At 48.8% G+C, this 21891-nt stretch overlaps 1 protein-coding gene across 1 annotated transcript in view; it reads left to right on the forward strand.

The window, feature by feature from the left end:
• Positions 1–21891, forward strand: part of Pcp4 (Purkinje cell protein 4) — a 53396-nt gene that overhangs the window by 9689 nt on the left and 21816 nt on the right. The window contains exon 2 of the mRNA XM_015478457.2: positions 16489–16540. Within this exon, the coding sequence (XP_015333943.1) occupies positions 16489–16540 (52 nt within the window). The remainder of the gene's footprint in view (positions 1–16488; positions 16541–21891) is intronic.

Here is a 21891-nt window from a genome sequence, read left to right on the forward strand (position 1 = left end):
GATCAGTGCCACCAGCACTATCGGGTAATAATTAATTTATTTATGTGTTTATTTATTTAGGTACCAGGGTTGAACCACTGAGCCACATCCCTAGCACTTTAATTTTCCTTTTTTTTTTTTGAGATAGGGTCTCATTAAGTTGCTTAGGGCCTCAGTAAGTTGCTAAGGCTGGCTTTGAACTTGCAGACCTCCTGCCTCAGCTTCCTGAGCCACTGGGATGCTGTCAGGTGATCTTAAGAGTCGTGCATTTTAGCACCATCTGAGAATTTAGCAATCTCTTAGGTCAATGGATGCCTGCACATCAAGGCTGATGCTATAGTTAAGTTTCAACTGCTCAGTGTTAAAAGCGGCTTGGAACATACTGGACATTTTTTTCCCCATTCTTATTAATGAATATGGAGCTCTATTGACTTTTCATATCTCCCTTTAAAAGTGTGAAGTGAAAAAAATCTCTTCAGTACATTGGAAATAGGTCTCATGAGGACAGCCACTTACTTTTTTTTTTTTGGAGTTATACACATGACTTTATTTTAAAATCTGCATGTTCTAATTGTGAGAAATGTGTAGGCGAGTTTGAAGGTCAGTGATTGGCCTTCCGGGGTCATCTATCCCTGGCGGGATATCACGGTGCTGTTTAGACCTCAGGGTCCCTGGAGGCTTCTTGCTATTGTTATTCTTTTTTTCTCTTTTAGTCCGTTCCAGGAATGGACTCATCCTGTATTTATAGCTCCCTTCTCACATCTGCTGAAGTCCTGTCAAAATACCTAGATAATACAGTTCCATGTCTCCAATATTATTTCTGGCAATGTTCTCTACCCCAGAAATGTGGGCTATTTAACTCTTCTTGAAGAAAATTTCTTAAAATAGACATAGCGATTTGTCAAGCACCTCCATCAAGCACCTCCTCCAAGTTCATAGCTATCTTTTCATCTGGATTTAATCTTCCCATCTTTCAGCCACTCGTCTCACTGGGGGGCCGTATTTTATGAATGTCCACGTCATGGGTTTTCTGCTGAGTTCTTGCCGAAAGCCAGATTGGCTGAAATTCATGTGAGAGTTCCCCCAGGGTTGAATTTTGAATGAGGATTTTAAATTTTCAAAATGACAAAAATACAAATGCAGCCTAATGTGACTCCACTGCTAGGAGCAGTGGCCTCGGGGGACCTTTGTTCTTGCTCTGGGGGCTCCGGGCTCTGGTGGTGTTGCCCCAGGGAAGGGACACGGGGTTGAGCCTCCAGGACCTCCAGATCTGTCAGAAACGCGCTGTGTGAGAGCAAGACCCATCCTCACCCTGTCCTCTTGGGCACCTGTGCCACAGACCTCTCTTGAGGGGACAATGCTCAGAGGTGGGACATCTAAGAAAGCTCATGTCCTGGTCAGGCAGGACCAGGACAATATGTGGGGCCTGGTGAGAACAGAAGTAGGGGCCCCTGGATAAACATTATTAAGAATTTCAGGACAGTGGAAACAGATCAGAAGGCCCGGCTTGGGGCCCTTCTGAATGTGGCCAATGTGACTGCCTCAGTCACACCCCCATGAGGTCAACCCTGGGTAAAGGCAGGTGGCCTGACGGCTTTTGAACGAAAAAAGAAAAGGAAGAAAAAAAGGAAAAAAAAAATAGAAACAGAGAGTGGACAGAGCACGACTCTCTCACTCTCGGAGCGCGGAGCCTCGTGTGTGCAGAGAGTATCCTCCCTGTCCAGCGGGGACTTTGGCATGGCCTGCGTCTGGCCCTGGGAGGAGAGGGCTGAGGGTCTTCCCCAAGTCTGTGGCACCTCCAGGCTGGCATGGAGGAAGCCCGCCTGCAACGAGCTTGAAAAAGAAGTCGTCTTGGCTGAGGGTGGGCTTGGTTGACCCTAAGAACCTGCGACGAAGTAATAAAATCAGTTAAAATGCACTTAGAACGTGTGTGTTTATGTACGTTTAAAAGCATCTAAATGCTAAATTCCAACCTCAATGTGAAAATTTCCCCGAATTCTGATTCCTAAGATCCTTCCCGGGTATTGGTTGCTTATTCATGTGAAAGGTCACAATGACCAGTTTTGTCCCATGACTTTTTCTGTCCTCACATCTGGCTTCACCTCCTCTCCTTGAGCGCCCCGTGTGCAGGGGACACAGAACACAGATGCTCAGGCTTGTTCAACTGAAGAAGCGCGCTTACTCCGTGGGCTTGGGAACAGTCGGCCTCAGCAACACAGGGTCAGTGGGTGCAGATGTGCAGCGATCTGGTGGTGGAGTGACCCTGTCCTTGGAAGACAGCCTTTACCTAAATCAGAAGTAGCTTTGTTTTGCAGCAAATTAAATTGTTCTGGATTTCAGAGGGATGCAAAATGAAATACGGAGCAAATGTCCATCATGAAGGGCAGAGCTGTCGTTAGAGTGGGCAGGTGGTGGGGCCGTGTGCATGCTCTCACACAGAGTGGGAGAGTTTCACCTCCCCAGGGAGCAGCTGGTCAGTGGCTCCGTAGCTTTTGGCCAGTCTCTGGATCCATCTCATTGCATTTCTTGAGCCAGAAGAGTTGATTTAGGACCAAACATTCCCCTTACTTCCAAAAGAATACAGCCAGGCTTCTAGCATATTCTGAAACCACTTTCATTTTAGTTGAGTGGGAAAAAAAATCTGTTTCTTTATTACCAAAAAAGCAAATCTCCAGCTTCGGAAGCTCGGAACAATCCTCCTGGAAACTGTTCCCTGTGATGCCAAGTTAGCATCTGCATTTCATCACAAGAAGTCACTGCCGAAGCCAGGGCTTCAGCTTTTATAGCAAGAGTGTCCATAGAGTCGTGGAACTCACGGACGGAAAACCAGAAAACTCACAGAGTGAGTGACCGAGGGAGAGCTTTTTTTTTTCTTTGTACCAGGGATTGAACTTGGGGCACTGGACCACTGAGCCACATCCCAGCCCTATTTTGTGTTTTATTTAGAGACAGAGTCTCACTGAGTTGCTCAGCACTTCACATTTGCTGAGGCTGGCTTTGAACTCCCGATCCTCCTGCCTCAGCCTCCCGAGCCCCTGGGATCACTGGCATGTGCCACCGCGCCTGGCTGGGAGGCCTGTTTTCATGGTCCCTGTAAACCGTTCTCTCAGGTGCAAGGAGTGGGCAGGCGGACCTTGCGATGGAACAGAGTCAGGACAGTGAGCTCTGCTTCATCCAGTTCCAGGACCACCCTGTGGGATGTGTTCCTCCATCTTTTACGTAAAATGGCCCAAAGGGTTTCACAAGCAGACTTTCGTGTGATGTCATGAATGTCCACACGGGTCCTTTAAAATAAGGAAGGGCAAGAAATGAGATTCCTCCTCTGCAACCAGATGGACTGGGATGGTTGCACAGTTGGTGGCAGAAGGTGTCCTCAAAGACAGGGCCTCCGTCTTCCAAGCCAACGTTTCCCCCTCTGAACAGGCGAGAATAATGGCGGGTGCCCTCAATTCCAAGTCAGCCTGCCCGGGCTCAAATTCCACCCCTCTGACTTGGTGTCCTTGCTCTGACACCTCCCAGCGTCTCAGGTTGTGCCTGGTAGTAAGCGTAGGGCTGTTCCTCTAGAATGGAAAGTCACTGTTGTCGTGCTTGAGAAAATGTAGCTGCTCGCATTTCAAGACTGAGCCTGGAGCCTTGGGGAGAGGGAATGAAAGGGTCTATTTACTTGGCAGCCGTACTTGGGGCTCCTCTTGGACAGCCCCAGGTGTGCTGTGGGCTCTTTCTTTCTTGCACCGCTTTTTTCACTTAATGAACAAGCTGAATGCAGCGCCTATGGCTCCTGGCTCAACTGTGGTGGAGCTGGTGGGGCCAAGCCCAGATCAGGCAGCACCCAGGATGGGTGCTGGGGGCCTGCAGGGTGAGACTCTCCCAGCCCTCTCCCAGCCCCCAGGGCTTCTTCCTTCCGTTGTCTGAGGTCTTTCTTTGCCTTCTCTTGACTGGACTCAGCAGGGGCTTTTCAAGCTGTATTGGCAAGGGGAGCAAGCTGAATGCGGGCGCTGCAGGTCATTGAAAAGAGGCCTCTGTCACCATGGCCAGTTCCTGTCCCAGGGCGACCACATGTGGGTTTGTAGCCACACATTAGCTTCTCTGGCCCATGAAACACAAGAGTGCTTGGGAAACCACATCGTTCCAGGAAGGGCAGCTGCGCTTGGTGCTTATATCGATTCCCTTAGATCAGAGGTTTTCGTTACTTCCAGAAAAGTGGCTCTGCCTATAGGTTCTCCCCTGCTCCTCTCTAAGGTGAATCTGGCCTTAAATGGTGAGGTGCAGCTGTGTCTCGTGTCTGCTTCCCTGGTCTTTGGTGGGCAGCACTCCATCCTCTCCCGGCTCCTGACGCTGGCTGACTAGCCACCATTTCTAGGAACAGGGAGAAGGAACAAACCTCTCCTGCCCTCTCTGCTCCACCCAGTCTGGCGCCTTCTGTGGCTCCTGTGAGAACGTGCTAGTGATTTCTGGGTCCCTGTGCCTCTGTTAAAGGCTCCCCGTGCCCTTCCTCAAGCAGCAGCCGGGCCGCGTTGGCAGGCCTCTGTGCTTCCCACCAGCTGCCATTACTCTGAGGATGATCTGAGGAAAGGACACACATGATGGAGGAGGTGGAGGTGAGGGAGAAGCTGCAGAAGGTGAGCACGGACATCCACGTTCCTGCAGCCTCCGGACCTCACGGAACCTCGGGGCTCCCTTTGGCCAAGCAGCAGCTGCTGCCGCATGTTGAATCCTGTGTCCTTTACCCAGCTGCAGGCTGTGGAGAGTCGCAGATCGAGCCGGGCATGCCCCAGTTGTGCCAGGGCCACTGAGCTCTCCCAGCTTCCCCACGTTCCTCCTGGACCCTCCCTGCAAGGGACTTGAACCCAAACCACAAAATGCATCTGTGCCAGAGTCAGAGGCCCGGAAGCTTCCACAGGAATTAGTAACTTCATGCCTAGCAGGGAGGGCTGCGTCCTTCATGAAGAAAAGGTCACAAATATTAGTCCTTGCTCTTTGGATTCTCATAATAGCCATGTGAGGTATGTTTAATTTGAATTAATTCACCATGAACAAGAAATTGGCAGATATAGCAGCTGAGGCTCCGAGTAGTGCAGCCCTTATTTGGGGTCATTCGGCCATATGTGGCCAAGCCGGATGTGCTCTCTTTGCTTAGCCATAGAGCAGGTGGAGCACAGTGGAAGAGAAACAGGCCATCTTCTCCCCCGTCCCCCAGGCCTCTCCCCCAGTCCTCTCCCCCTCCCCCTCTCCCTCTCTCCATGTATGTGTGTGTGTGTGTGTGTGCTTTCTTGCTATGGATTAATTCATGGACATATATGCATATACATATTTGTTTCTTTTTTCTCATTTTCAGCATTTTAAAATTATTGTTATTTTCTTTGCCTTGTGTTTTGGGGGTTAGAGTTTTTAGTTTGCTTATTTTTGTTTATTTGTTTCTTTTTCTTGCCCACTAACAGCCACATTCTCTTGTTCTCTCTACTTTTTCCTATTTTTCTCCTCCTTCTTCATAACCATCACTTTCAACGTCTCTTCTGCATTCTTTTTGTTCTCATTTTGAACATGCTAAACTCTCTTACCCTCCTATCACATTTTTTTTCTATTAATTATCTGTATTTTTACCATCTTTTAGAACTAATTGGTTTATATAACTCCTTCCCCACCATTCATNCTCCGCTGTCCCCTCTCTCCTCTCTCCCCTCTCTCCCTCTCTCCCTCTCTCCCTCTCTCCTCTCTCCCTCTCTCCCTCTCTCCCTTCTCTCCTCTCTCCGCTCTCCCCTCTCTCCTCTCTCCTCTCCCTCTCTCCTCTCACCCTCTTTTCTCTCTCCCCCTCTCTCCCTCTCCCCTCTCTCCTTTTACCATTCCTATGCTGTTGGATTCCTTTCAGGGACCAGGTTCTGCAAAGTGAGCATGTAATTCCCACTACCTGGCACAGTAGTTTACTGCTATTCCCATTTGACGGAAGTGGGGACTGAGGCTCACTAAAGTGGTGTGACTTGTTCAGGGTTAGGAGGCTCCTGTGTGACAGGGCTGGGTATCCTGGGGGGTCTAATTCCAGGACTCTGTTCCACCTCCTCCTCTTTCTTTTTATTCATCAGGGTTTTCAAGGTGCACTTTCACATAGTCACATCTACCCTTTTAAGTTGCATGGCTGGTGAATTCTGACATTGAGATGTAGACTACTGATTCTCTCTGGAAAGTTCCATTGTGTGCCTTTGGAGTCAGGGCCTCCCCTTTGCCCTCAGCTCTACAATCCACCTTTCACTAGCACACTGTGAATAAAACGAGCCCAATTATGGTAATCACCAAATAAGCCCAATGTGTTTACACTGTTTGGAGAACAGCATGATCTTACAGACTTGCACATAAATTAACCCACGTGCAGCAGTCCTCTCCTATCCATGGGGGATGCATTCTAAGACCCCTGCAGATTCCTGAAAACTGCACACAGGGCCAAGCCTAAATATACTGTTTTTTCCTATCTATATAAAGACCAGCAACAATAACTAATAATAAGAGAATAATTGTAGCAATATACTGTAATCAGAGTCAGTGAATGTGCTCTATCTCAAGCATCTTAAGTTCCTCTTTGCACTATAGTAATATTTTCAGAATTTGGTTGGTTGGGGTCACTGAAACTGCAGGTAAGGGGGGCACTGTACTGAAACAACTAATAAATGCTGCCTTATAAAGAACAGTGGAAGTAGTGGAATTGGAACAAGACGGCAGAGAGTGACCGAAGCTGCCCTCCCTGGGCGCTGCCACGGGATCTCAGCTGTGGGCGAGCAGGGTTTCGGCTATGATGTGGCAGCCCCAGTTCTCCGTTTCAAGAGGAAACTCCTCTTAAACTGACAACCAGCATTAATACTACCATGGCCCTGTGTGTCCCTGGGGAGTGGGGTCCTAGGGACATCAGCTGCTGTACAGTGACCAGGGAACCAGCTGGAAACGCTAATCTATTAGGGGTCTGAATCTCAGGGTGCTGGAGCAGGAAGGAGGACAGCGCCGTGGAGAGGACTCGCTTAGGAGAAAGTGCACCAACAGTTGGGCGGTGGTGCACGCCTGGGATCCCAGCGGCTGAGGCAGGAGGATCCCAAGTTCAAAGGCAGCCTCAGCAAAAGCGAGGTGCTAAGCAACTCAGTGAGACCCTGTCTCTAAATAAAATACAAAATAGGGCTGGGGATGGGGCTCAGTGGTCAAGTGCCCCTGAGTTCAATACCCAGTACCAAAAAACAAAACAAAACACTAACACCTTAGCTCATACCACTGCAGAAGTTGTGGTGGCTATCCAGAACCTTCTGTGCCATTTGTTTTCAAACAAAGTTGACAGCAATGTAAACATCAGTCTGAGTCTTTGGGGGACTAGGCTGAATAGGAAAAGCCAAGCCGCTTTACTGGCATGCACGAGATACGTAGGATTTGAAACCTTGGAGGTATTTACTCCAAATGAATTCAAGAGCCTCAGTTGGACATTTCACATGACACAAGAATCCATGAAGTGAGAGGATGTCTCTCGAGGCCTTGGCTAGCACTGTCCCCTGGTTGCCACATACACCTGTTGTGAAATTAGATGAAGGATGTGCATTTTAATAAGACGGAGACAATATCCACGTGTGTCCACTCAGAAGAGTTGGAAGGAAGTGTTGTAGGGTGTCAGCACAGCTCAACACGAGCCGTTGGATGGTGGATGGTTTTCCCACTTTCTTCCTTCTGCATGTCCAGTAATTTCGCAATGACCACATCCTGCTTTTGCAAATAGAAAACAGAGTTCTTTATAAAGGAAATGGGCACAAAGAAGGTTTTTTAGGGTAAAAGCACAAATTTTTAAAAAATTATGACTGTGGCATAAAGTAGAAAAAGCCTTTCAATAAAACGAATCACGAGTCCCTGCGCAGGAGGACTCCTTCAATAATGGTTTGCTGAACCCCCAGTGAGGCCAACTAATTCTGGCACCGTAAAGGTCAGGATAGCAATTCTAGGAATAGAAGTTGGCATTGGAGGCAAAATTTCAGCCTCTGGGTCTTGCAGAGGGGAAAGTGAGAGCGTGAGGAAGAATTAGAAAGGTTAATGAGCTTGTCCTTGAAAACCTCAGCAGTTTTTTCAATCAACTTTAAAAAAAAAAGCTGAAGTTTTCTTTTGACATTAATTTCTACACCTTTAGGGATTAAATCAGTGGAAATTTTAATGATCATTTTTTTTTTTGCGAATGTTACTAGAAGAATTATAGATGATTTAAAAATATCAGTGGCAAGAAATTAAATCTCTTCTATTCTTACCGCAGAATGTTGGCATTAAGGTCTCTGCTGCTTTTCTGAAAAATCCAGAACTCTAATTGGAAAGGTGCCTTTAATGGGGTCCCTTGATGTTGCTCAGTGACCGAGGGCCCTGGCTCTCATCCACGACCTGCTGTCCGGCCCAGCTGTTGCTCTGTTTATCTGTGCTGCCCTGTGGCTTCACTCCCCCAGTTTATTTAAAGTCTCATCATCAAGAGACCCGTGGTCCTTCCTCAATAAAACATTAAAACATAATGCATACAAACATGCCTTTTCCCCCCTCTATAAACAGTGATCAAAAGAAAGCAGGAAGAGACTCTTGGAAGGGCGTCCTGGGATAATTGGGATGGCTCTGCACTTGGTGTCCCTCCTGTGGGGGCTGTCCCTTCTGCAAAGAATGTGCAATATCCAAACCTTCAAGGTCCCTGAGCACAGCGTATGGCAGAGACACGCGGATTTGTGTTTTTCCTTTAATTATGACTCTTCTGAGGAATCGCCTGTCGACAGGCTGCCATTTCAGGGGAGCTAGAAACCCTAGAATCATTAGCAGCGAGACCATCATGATGCTGCGGCGGGAGGAGGACAGCACCACAGAGAGGAGCGACTTGGGAGGAAAGGCATGGCGGGGGCCGGGTGGTGTCAGCAGCCGCTAACAAGCGCTTCCAAGCCATCCCGAGAAAGACACAGATGATCCTTTCCTTGTTTTGAGGAATCCCTGCCACTGCTTGGTAGGCCGGGCCAACAGAGGCCAGATGGCAGGCACAGAGGCCCAAATACTGAAAAGCACTCTGGGACAAGAACGTCCCCTTGTCTCCATACAGAAGCCTCCCACTGGACAGTGCCTGGTGATGACCTCTGGCGTTGGTGGACAGGCCCCCGACATGCTGCAGTAGGGCCAGTGACTTGTCATCTTTCTTTCTTGCAGGGAGGGGACTGAGGCTCTGATCAGGGATTTCCCCAGCAACAGACAGCTGGTGGGGGCCCCCGGCTCACGCTCTCCCCCCAGACGTGAGAGCCGGTGTGAGCTAGGGGTCCCTTCCAGGCCTCTGGTCATAGTTATTCTGTGGAGAGGCAGAACATCACAGCAAGAGGGCATAATAGAGAAAAGCAGTTCACCTCGTAGAGGCAGGGAGAGAGAGAGAGAGAGAGAGAGAGAGAGAGAGAGAGAGAGAGAGAGAGAGAGCCCCTGTCTCTGCCATGTTCTTTTCTCTAATGTGACCAAAGTCAAGTTTACATGTGAGGGTCTTTCCAATAATTGGTGACCAAATGGGCAAGTCTACTGAGCAGAGGGGAGTGACAGGGAGTTGTGGGTGCAGCCCTAAGGAATGTGGGGTGGTCTGGGGCCTCGTTGCTTCCGGGGGCTCTTTGTTCCCTAGCCACAGGAGGCTTTGGAAGAGGTGAACTTCTAATCATGTAATAACCACCCAATTAAGTATCAAGCTGAGTTCCTAGAGCAAATCCAACTTCACCCACCTAAATGCTATTGGTGTGGATTCAGAGAACATTCCAAACTGCAATTTGGATCCCCCAAATTAACCAAGCGGTATCCATTTCATTTTTCATATTCCTCAACATTACAGAATAAGCGATGATTGTGGCTTTAATGGGAACTTGTGTTTCACTGTCAAGATGGACCTCTACGAGTACTTGGCTGAATGGTTTTCTGACCAGGTGTGCTGCCTCCCTGGTTCTGGATCAGCATTAATAATGACACAGGTGGTGGCGGTCTGGCTTCTACACGGCACAGGACTGTGTGCTGGTTTATGGTTATGGACGGCAAGATGTGAAAGACGAAACTCTTCCTGGGGTAGTCCAGACATCATAGAGTAAAAACTCACAAAATGACAGTTTTTAGCCTGTAGTCATGGTCCATGGTGTCATGAAAGGGTTTCAACAACTATACGGTGTCAGGATGACGGCCTAAATCCTTGGAATTACTGGGTTTCTGGGTGCTTTTACTCACTTTGAGGAAACTTGGGGACTTGTACAGAGTTGCGTCACACTGGAGCCTGAGGCAGATATCAGGAATTCCAATTGACATTTTAGTATCTTTTTCATCATAACTTCTTGCAGTACTTTTAATTTTTAAAATTATTGTTTGAAAATATTATTTATCTTGATTACTGAGTGTGTTAATCAGCTTTCCATTGTTGTGGCAAAACACCCGAGAAAATCCACTTAGAGGAAGGAAGGTTTATTCTGGCTCACAGTCCCAGAGGTTTAAGTGCCTGGTCACTTGGCACTGTCACTCCATGGTGGGAGTGTGCAGAAGATCAGAGCTGCCGACCTCATGGCAGCCAGAGAGCAAGACAGAGGAACGCAAATGGAGAAACACGACAGAGAGAGAGAGAGAGGAGAGGTGGAGAGAGGAGGAGGGGAGGGCAGGGGAGAAGGGAGGAGGGGGTGGGGAGAAGGGAAGAAGAGGGGAAGGAACCAGGGACAAGACAGGCCTTCAAGGACACACCCCAGTGATCTACTTACTGCTATTAGACCCCACCTCCTACATTCCCACCACCTCCAATCATGCTAGACAAATTATGAATCCATCGCTGGGTTATTCCACAGCTGAGGTCAGAGCCTTGAGGTCCTACTTCCCAAGAGCCCCCTCCGTATACTGTGGCACTGGGGATCAGCCTTCCTTTCACACATACTTTTGGGGACACTCCAGATTTAAATGGTAGCGCTGGCTCTTTATTCTGTGCCAGGTACAAAATGCACTGTGAGCCAGGCAATGCCAGGCTCACCTTGCCCAGGGGTGGCTCTTCCAAGGATGTGGTTTTGAAATAGATTCACCAGGAAGAACAGTGAACTGAGAACTCATCCAGTGCCTCACAACCAAAGGAAGCAGAAGTGGGTTTTGAGAAGGCGTGTCCTCAGGTCACCTATGAGTCTGCCACTGATATCCAGGACACAGTGCATTTTCTATTCAAGCCAACACTGTTCAGACCTAGGTATTATTGGTGTGCGTGCCATCCTAGATGTAGCTCAGAAGTGTCCAGACATATCTTAATACCTGTTCTAAGCTAAGAGTAGGGAGAAATTGATCCAAAGCCAGATATTTACTGAGAAATTGGTGGGCTCTTTTCAGCTCGTGGGGCATTGGTGATTTTGCAACTTGGTCAAAAGCAGTCTCAGCAAGTTCCTGTGCTCAGGTCGGGGCGCCTCTCACATGTCACTATAGACCCTATCTGTGGGGACCCGAGTGGGTAGCCAGCTCTGCATGAGCTCTACAGACTCTAGGCAGGTCCTCCGTGACAGCTTGTCATCTCCTGCCCACACCAAACACCTCCAGCTCTACCTCCTGCCCTGGAGCGTCCTCCTCGACCCCTGGCAGATGCCAGGCGTGAGGCTGCACAGTCCAGGCATCGGGAATCAATGCTCCGTGGGATGCCTTGGATCGATGAGGGACAGGAGCTGGGGATAGCTCTTCTGCCCCACCTCCTCCAGCGTCTGTTCTCAGAGTTTTCAGAGCCCTTGAGGGGATCAGCACTGGGTGGCACCTAATGGCGGGCTGGGTGAAGTCACTCACGGAGGCTCCCTCTTCCTGCTTCCCCTCCACCACGCCCCCACCCCCCACCCCCGCCCCCCCCCCCCCCGCATTGCCCTCTCTATTAAAGCCAGAGCACGAATGGCCTTTGCCGGGCTCTGCTTTCTGGGAAGCCCAGCTGAGACATATTTTTTTGTTGTTGTTATTTTCCTGCAGATCTTGGTGCAATGAGACTGTCAGGGAAAATTACTCCAAAAATTATCTCTTTAAATACCTCTCCTGCCTGTTATGGATACTTGGCACATACTAGATCATCAAAAGGAACGTTTAAAGGCGCACGAGTCTCTTAAATGTGCAATTGTTGTTTAGGTTTCTTTCAACTGGGTTTCCATTGAATTCTGAAAAGCTGTAATTTTATTAATAGCCGCCGATAAGAAAGAAAACCTCTCTTTCTAAGCCCTATAAGTCCCTTGGTGGTGTCCCAGGATTGGGGACCGAGAGTATTTGTCATCTGGCTGTGGTCTGCCCTAGTCTCTCTCTGTGGCTTCTCAACAGACTTTACAGCACACATGCTCGCCACCAGGGTGGGGCAGAGGAAAAAAATAACTTTATGCTGTAACTTTAAAATTACGTGTTGTGACCTTGGGTGGATACTTAGCATGTCCTAATCATGAAACCAGGACAATACTGAAATGGATGATTTTAGGGAAAATGTGTCTGGTTCTCAAGAACCAAGTAGTTTCATGATTTATGATTGTCAAGGAAAACTGAGTGGAACACACCGTTCCCCAGAGGGGCCCTTCATTCCCCGAGAAGGTCTCTGGGTGATAATAGGACCTTGCTTGATGAAGTTTGAGGAGGGAGGGTCACTGGGCCCCCAGGAGCTTCGGCCACGCTCTTTCAGGTGACTGAAGGGGGAGGGACTGTCATACACACTTGATGAGTGTCGAAGAAGATGCCGCGTCTGCAGGGCCTGAGGTGTTACGGACGGTCATGGTCCCAAACAGGACTGGGAAGCCCAGAGCATGAAAGGGAAGCCTCAGGGTGGGTGTGAGTGGAGATGACCAGGGGAGGACCTGAAGGAGAACATCTATGCTGAGGACCATGACCAGGGCCAGACGGCAGGTCTCCTGGTGGGGTGCCCCGGGGAGAGGAATTCTGAGGAGGTCCAATGTGCTGGTTTTGCTGTGATTGAGATGGATGTGGATCTGGGGCTCCACGACCACTCTCTGGCCTCAGAAGAAACAACAGAGAAACCCTTAGATATACCAGCTGCATTCCTCTCCGTGGCCATGACACCGACTCACTCTCCAGATCCATCAGAAAACATCAAAGCAGGGTCCTGGTCGCTTCCAGAGACCCTCAGGGCACGCACGCGGTTTTCCAGATGGTTCTGACAGGGTGTTTTCCGCATCCGCCGTAACCTGGTAACTGGGGCTGTGTGTGCTCACCTGGGGAGAATTTTCCCGGCTTTCTGCATTTCGTAAGGTATTAAATTATAAGAATATTTCAACTGAACCACACAGTGGTGGTATTCACGGTACTGATGAATCATTTCTGAAATTCCCAGGAAACAGCTCAGAATTCTAAAAGCTCATACCACAGTTTACTCTGAAGTCCGTTTATTGTGCCCTTCTCTTTCAAGACTTGACTTTCATTATAAAATTGATTAACAGATGATATTCTTGAGGCAGGACTAGCTCTGCTCAGCAGTCGGTGTGGGGGCTCAGGATGATGAGGTCATGGTTGGGATGGTGGAGGGTGGCTGGGGGCCGAGCTTCTGTCATTTGGGGGTGGGAGGAGGATGAAGAGAAAAGGCAGTCTCTTTCCCTAGGACATGAACTTCTATCACCTCATGGAAAAAAAAAAAAACCCTTCTCTCATGGTCTTTTAGAGAATGGCCTTCATCAGTCCATCCATCCACCCACCTATCTACCCATCCTCCAACCCACTCATCCATCCATCCATCCATCCACCCACTTATTTCAGCATAGCCCAGCTCTGTGCTTGTGCTATTTAAACTTTAAAGGAAAAAGACTGCACAACATTTCTACAACCAAGGCCTTCGTCTCTGGTTTGGCTGCTTCTTCCTGTAAGCCAGCGTTCCTCCAAACTCTCAGCCTGTGGGTGCTCACGAAGCTCCTGTCCCCTGCAGACCTTCATCTGCCTGTCTCCTTACCATGGCCTGCTGTGGAGGCCTGCAGGGACCTGCCACACAACACTGCTCTACACAGGGGCTGCGAGGGAGGCCTGGTCTTTGGGGTTTGGATTCTGGCTCAGTTACTTCCCAGCTGTGTGGCCTTGAGAAAGTTCCTCTGGCCTTGTGTCCACAGGTGAAGCAAGGCTCTGGGAGCACCCACTTGGTTAGGGAGCTGTCAGAATTCCCCGAGTCAGTGAAGCTTGAGAGAGTGCTTGGGGCCCGGCCTCCACGGCCGGAGCTGTGACATCTTAATACCCAGCCTGGCATGGACCTTCTACCTCCAGGAAACCCACCACCTGTGTGGGTGTGGTGGCCAAACGGTCATGTGTGGGGGCCAGTCTCCAGGAATAGGTTGGCTCTTGCAAAACCTCCTACTGCCCCCAGCCTTCCCTTGAAAATGTCACCAGGTCTCCAAGAATTCTGTAATAGCGCACTTTGAACGCCTTGTTCTTTTTTGTCAGGATCGTTTTCTGATCCATGACACCATCTCCTGTGACATCTATCAGCTTCATTTTGCTTCCCTCAAAGAAGACCTGACACAAAAATCCTGTCTTGGAAAGTCTCCAAAGCTGACTTCTGTTCTCCCTGCGCACATTTCTTTTCAGTCTTCCGCTGGTTTCTGGAAGGCGATCTTTTGTGAAAGGTGGCATTCTCGGCACTTGGAAGGTGTTCGTGCTCAAGACATTTCAGGCAGTGGGGCCACCCTGCATCTCTTTTGTACCTGCATCCCATTTCGTAGGACTTAAAGCACTGTCCTTTTGTTCTGCAGGATGTTCTTTTTCCTGAGTGTCTATGTGTCGGGCAGGGAAGGGTTTTAGAGACAGCGTAGTTCACCACCTGGGGCGGCGGCTGTGTCACTGACTGGGCTCATCTCAAGGGTAGTTTGATTTCCATCAAGTGCAACTCATCAGCTCTGTGCTGAAATAGAAGAGGCCCCCAAGTCAGGACAGAAAAGAAGAGAGGGGTGTTTTCCTTGCACTACTCATTATCTGGCTTCAGTCCAGACGATGTGTATTCCAGGTTCTCTTGGGTGGTAGGGGGTGCCGGGCAGGGGATCTGCGTGGTGGTTTGCTCAAGAGCAGTCAGTGACGGTGGGCTGAAGACTGCCATCTCCTCCCTCCATGCAAACACCGGCAGGAAGAAAGGAGGGGCCCACATTTCTGTGACCTTTCAAACTGGTCTCCTTTCTTCCCCATTCCTGCCAGAGACAGGTGGAAGCCTCACAGAACAGGGAAGAGCCCCCTAGACCCGGGTGGGCTTTTGCATTTGTGTTGACTGGGATGCAGGGTGGGGGTGTCAATGACATGTGAGTGGCGTCACTTTGCCTCTCCAGGTTTCCATCCACACAAGGCAGTGAGCATGCACAGCATGGCCGACTGTCTGCACCAGCCGTCATCTGGTTCCCTGTTTACTTACACTAAACAGAACCCGCAGGCAAGGGTTTCCCAATAATCATGGCTGACGAATGAGCTGGGACATTCTCATGACAACATTGAATACTAAAGGGAACCGATTGCTATTTTTTATGAGATTGCTTTTAGGCTGAAGTCCTTGACCTCAGTATGAATTTCAGGGTCAGTGGGGGTCACCCATAATGGCCTGTAGTCACCTATAGCTTTCTCCTCGCTCCGTGTCTGTCTTTCCAGGACTCCTCTTAGGGACTGCTATGTCCCAATGCCTGCTGGACACTAACCTCGGCGAGGAAGCCAGGTCCCAGTCTTGATTCTACTCACTTCCTCCATGATCTTGAACAAATCATGCCCCCAACCCGCCTCGTTTCCTCCTGCAAGTTTACAATCACTTCAGTTCTTTTCAACTCAAAGCATATTTTCTAATGATGGCAAGAAGATTGAATTAATAAAATGCCTCTCCCTCCAGGTCCTAGAATAGTTGGGAAGATGGCATCGGGCTGGAGCAAATGGGTGATGTTCACATGCGCAGTCAACGCCACTCAGCTCCCAACTGCCCACCCAGGAATCACACCCAAAGCTCCAAAGCAAACTATAATAACATCTGTGACACTTTTGTCAGTCTCACAAAATGAAAATGCACAAGTTAGCCATAAACAACGACAGGAAACAATAGCTCAGAGAGAGGAGGAACTCTGACTTTTAGCATCAGAGTTGTTTAGTTGAAAATGATATTTAAAAAGAAGACCTTGGGCACAATGAGTGACAGGAGAGTGCAGCACTGTGAGGGCTGTCACGATGAAGGGGACATTTCTGCTCCTGCTGTTGGCCTAGAGCCTTGGCTCTCTCCCTCATGTTCTCAATGAGGTCATTGTCCATCAACAGTAGTCTCCCGTCTGGCTTCCCTTGTGACCTGTGAGACGCACTGAGCAGGGGCAGGAAGGGGGCTGCGTCTGCGAGCCTTGAGTCCCCCCTTTCCTGGGCTGTCCCTTTTCTGGGTTGTCTCACCACTACTGTGTTTTAACCATCTGAGCTAAAGTAGCACAGAACTGGATATAATGGGAGAGGCATTTGGCAAGAGGAAAGAGACAGAAGAATCCTATTACATCTGATAATTTCTTAAAAATGTTTACTTATTTATTTATGTATTTTTGTTTTTAGCGACAAGGTGCTGGAGCGACCAATGGAAAAGATAAGACATCAGGCGAAAACGGTAAGATGACACGGTGTCCTGCCCCTTCCTCTTGCCCCTCCGCAGCCTTGGGCCCCAGCAGGGGTGGATCATGCCTTCCATCCAAATCTGCTTACTATTTATGTCCCTGCCTCAGTCTGGAGTGGGTTTTAGCAATTCACAGTGAGCACCCTGGTCTGGCTTTACAAAGAAAACAGAGCTAGCTAAATGTGGTGATAAGAACAGTTTCCCTCCCAAAAGAGGACTCCCATTTGGGGCAACAGGATAATTACAATGCAAATATAGTTCTCTGCTTTCTTCATTAGGGTTGGTGAGAATCCATCCGAGTTGTTGTGAGGATAAAATGAGATCAAATGAGATAAGTGCTTTGAAAACTGTGAAGTGCTCAACTTCTGAAAGGAGGTTTGGAGACTTGCTCCCCTGTTCCTAGCATCCAGAGCAGGGTGCAGGTCCCTGGGGTGGTGCTCAGGGGCGACTGGTGCTTTCAGGGTCACCAGCAGACACAAGTAACGGAGGAGATAGGAGCTTTGGCCTCCTGTCTCTGCAGGCTTCACTACAGCCTTAAGTTTCAGGAAGGAGCATCATATGCTTATGGATTGGGAAGCCAAGAAAGGTGTGGGGGTGTTGGGGTGTGGGCAGGAACGGAAGCCAATGGATGGTGAAGGAAGTGGAGCCCACTTCCCCCCAGGTCCCTAACTTTAGCAGTTGAGATGGCAGGTGACATCATAATGGAAGATCCCTGCAACGCGGAGGAGTCCAGCATGCCCTGGATAATCTCACTTGTTATTAGTTACAAAATGAATCCTCATTTTGTGGGAAACAACTCTTGCCTCTAGTCAGATGGAATCTGTGCTGTGTTGACCAATCATATTGCAAAATGCCAATCTCAAATGCACCTGTAAGGATTCCTTGGGGTCCTGAAGACACTCTGGGTTTCTGAAGTGCGTCTGCACTGGGGCCTGAGCAAGACTCAGTTCCCTCTGTGCTGTCCTTGTCCTTCTGGGCAGGGTCAGTGGGGTGACACCTGAGGTAAAGGGGTCATCACCTCAATAAGTAGAGGTTGTCCTGTTCAAAGCAGGGCGTGGGGAGAAAGGAACCAGGGTCCTTCCCAAACCTGGCTGTGCCTTCCTTGCTGCCCAGAGCCTTTTCTGTCTGCTGTGAGGAGCTGGGTGTGTGGGGGGTACTGGCAGGATGTCAGAGAGCAGAGGAGGGAGAAGGAGAGGGTTTACAAGCGAGGAGGGAAATTGTAGCTGCCTGAAAGAGGAAGAACCAGCTGCCTGACACAGGGGAGCGTCCTGCATGCAGGTCCCGGGGGCAGCATTTTGTCACCCTGCTGGTTTTCCTGGTTCACGCGTTCACATCCATCTGTCTCTGCAGTTCATTGCCACGGACCCTCCAACTCACCCTCGGAGCCTTACAGCCCCAGGCTTCTTAGAGATCCTCTGCTCTGTCCATCCGCAGGCCTTCTGCTCTCAAAACTCCTTTCCATTCTTAAAAATGCCTGAGGACCCCAAAGAACTTTTGTTTATGCTCCTCATATCCACTGGTGGCTGCCTTATTAGAAATGAAAATGGAGCCCTTTAGGAAGGTTACTTATGAATTCACTAGAAAAGTAATTAACCAGTTTTCTTGTTAACCTTAGTAACACTCTTTCTTTAGGAAACGCAATCACATTCTCCGAGGCAGAAAGGGTCTTTAGTGGCAAGGTGGCAGTGCTAAACCTTTCTGCACCTCTTGCATGTCCCGCTCGGCAGAGGACGGCTGGGTTTTCCTGTCTGCATCTGCATTCAGTGTGTTGTGACAATGCATGACACGCAGCCTCTAGACAATCCCACTGTGCCCTTGTGAGACGAGGAGGTTTTAAAAAGCAAATAACATCTTTTAAGGTCAAATAACATCTTTCACGATAATACTATCTTTCATAAGACCAAAAAATGCGTTTGACCTCCTGGGATCCTCTAAAGGAGGTAGGCACCCAGGGCTCCTGGTCCACGCGTGGAGGACCAGGGCTTTAGTGTCACTCCTGGCCACACCTGAGCAGCCGGGAGTGTGAAGATGTGGCATGTGGGGGCCGTGTCAGTTCTAGGTGCTGTGTGTGTGGGTCCCTGGTGCTGGCTTTCCCTGGCATCCTACCAGTCCTGGTGGGCACAGCCAGGTCCCCAGCTTTGCACCAAAGGGATCTGTCAGCTATCACCCAGGAGGGGACTCTCTGCCGTTCCAATGCTGGCAGTTCTTTCAGCTGAAAACCGGCGGAAACACCAGTGGAAACAAGAGTGAGCCTTTTCTGGAGGTATAAAAATTAATCGAATGGAAAAATTGAAGATGCTATGAATAAAGCTCTTCATTATATAATTCTAGATATTAAAAGATATTTGCCTCTGAGTGGTAAAGGGGAACTAGGGATTATTGGATAATTATAGGATAGTGTCACTGTATAAATCTAAATTATTATCACCATGCTCTACCTTAATTTTAGGTAAAACTGCTTATGTATACTTTATGCACAAGATATATAATTATAATAGTCAATGTTTTTTTTGAGACTTTTGCCACTAAAAATGAACAAAGACAAAAGCCAGCAATGGCACAGCACAGATTGAGACGTTTCTAGAGGTGGGCCAAGGGTCATTTTTCTAAAGAATCTGTTACTTAATCTCTTAAATCTTGAAATTTCCATTTTAACTTAATATTGCACACCAGTGAAATTCAAAATATATTACTGTCGCCCCAGCTGTCCAGGGAGGTCTGTGGTGTTAATGTGTTTCCCATTAAAATCAAATGACGCTGCCTTCGTGTGTGCAAGGAGAGCGATCCCTGAGAGGAAGTGTGCCCTGTGAAACCCCAAAGCACCATGGCATTCCGACAGTAGCTGCTTAACCATAGCGAACATTCCCACCTTCCGGAGCCATCTGCAAGCCAGCTTGTTTTTGTCCCAGGTCCTATAAATTTAATTGAGGCTTCAGCTTGACACAGAAAGAAAAAAAAAACTGATAGGTGCTTTGAAATTGTATCATAAAAGATGTTAGGTCAGGAGCATTAACATTTCAGAGGGTATGTACATTCTTGGGCTGCTGGAATTTTGTTACCTTAGTTAAAAATTATCTCGAGAGAGCTCTAGCTGGGAATCCGGTTTTCTGTAATTCTTGTTGTCATGGTATTTATTGACAAGAAATCTGACACACAGCTGGAATGTCCCTGGACTCCTCCTCGTTCTCCAAGATCTCAGTCTCTAAATATACAGCCCAACAATCCAGACCTTCCTCATGGCTCTAGGTTTTGCAGAATCATCTGCAGTATGGATACAGAATTTTCAGAAATAATAGTTATAGATTTATTTTTTAATTTTGAAAACAAATTCATCAGGACCTGGGCAACTCCAGTGACAAATCTCTGTCCATCTAGAAGCCTAAGTGAAAGTCACACATGTTTTCTAAGTACAGACACAGCCATCTGAATCTGGATTATTTCTCACACATTATCTGCTTGGACACAGTCAAAGGATGTTTTCATGAGACAGTAATTTCCCTGGATACTTTGACGTGGATTTTGATATTGGAGACCCCAGGAGTTAGATTTCTTTGTTGTTGTGCACAGGTAGACACATTTCCGGAGGAGATGGAAGAAGAGATTTATGAGTACTAAGCCTCCCGATGGCGTGTGGAGGCTTACCCAAGCTAAATTGAGTTTCTAAAATGGGAAGGGATTTCTCAAGACGGTGAGCTGTGATGCATTTGTTTCCAAAGGCTCTGACTCGGGGGCGGAAGGCTAGGAACACATCTGCTCCCAGGGAAGAATCCCTGAAGTCCCCGCTGCAGGGAAGCATCACCCAGAGCTGCCCAGGGGCCTTGCGACAACTGCTGTGTCTTCCTGGTGTGTGAGCCTTGCAGAGGGCAGGGGCTCTGGGCTTGAATAGGCGTGTCCCCTCTTGCAGCTAGAGCCCTGACTTGAGATGGCTTTGGTAGGTGTGGGGGTATGCTAGGAGCTTGTGAAATGCAGCCTGATTTGGTATGGTTGATTACACGATTGCTAATACGAGGTGAGATACAATGCAGCTGTGCCAAGATTTCCCCCCATTTTGAATAAAACCCAAGCCTTAGGAGTTTAGCTTCCTCTCACCTTTGGATTTTGAGGGGACCCACCACAGGTTCACACAGAGTCATTTTCTTATTTTTCTGCTATCAAGAAAGTAGAGAGAGAGACAGCAATTGAGGAGGACCTGTGTTCATAGACATATTTACACTTCCACTAACTAAGCCAAGTGACTTTTAAAATAAGAACTAGAATCCAAATGCTCATTTCCAGAGCACTATCCACTCCAACCCTGCCCCTGGGCTCCACATCACCAGCTAGAGGCCACCTAGGAGACACCACACACTTGCATTTACCATTTGGTGGTCTTGGTGCATGGTGAACTCCCAAGACCCACACCTTGATTGGGCAGGTTTCACCTGGGATGCACTCCTGTCTCTCCTGGCACTGTGCATGTGTCAGGTGAAACCCCGTGTGACAGTGGGTGGTCAGCTTGGAGCAAGGGGAGCTGATGTTGGATGCAGGGACAGAAAGTGGCTGAAGGGCATTATCATGTCCAGGAGAAGGTCAGTTTTGGCAGGAGGCGCTCCCTGGGTGACCTTGCCCCTGTGCACACCCAGCTAGGGTGGAAGGCTAGAGGCAGAAATGCAGCTGCTACAAGGGCTACAGAGGGCTGATGCCCTGCAAGAGCCTCCCACAGCGGCATGGCTCTGTTCGGATTCAAACATGGCACGTGATCAGGTCAGAGATGAGGATAGATGCAGGGAAGAGCAGCAGCTGGCAATTGGGACTTTTGCTGTTCCCGTGGGCTGGAATGTCAAGGTGCCCGGAGGCCAGGGGCGTGCAGCCTGGTCCACCCCAAGGACGAATATGCCAGTTCTGCACACATTTTAAGAGCTTAGATGCAAACTTACCATGCTGGGACAAACCTCCGGAAAAAGGCAAAAGCAGCTTATAGTGTGTAGCAGTGACAGGAATCAGAGACGCATTGTTTATAAGTTTATGGCTGCACCGGGGGAAGGCAGCTCCCTGCAGTTTCCCATCTCTAGGTGCTCACGTTTCCAGACCACAAAGCCTTCAATCTGCAGTGGAACCGGTGCTGCAGAGCTGGGGCCCCCTGAGCTGAGAGACCCCGAGGGCTGCTGTGCATGCCACACGAAGCTCACAGGAAACTCAGAAAATGCTGGTCTCCATCTGGGTCCCTCTGCTGACACTCTCATTAATCTGTATTCCAAAAGGAAGAGGCAGATGCACAGGTGGCTTCTGCTATTTATCCAGATGGGGAAAGGGCGACGTTGTGATTGCTTATTAAGCAGGCCTCTGACCCATCGGGGCTCCAACAA

Source organism: Marmota marmota, unplaced genomic scaffold (genome assembly GCF_001458135.2).
Source record: "Marmota marmota marmota unplaced genomic scaffold, marMar, whole genome shotgun sequence".
NCBI classification, from domain to species: Eukaryota; Metazoa; Chordata; class Mammalia; order Rodentia; family Sciuridae; genus Marmota; species Marmota marmota.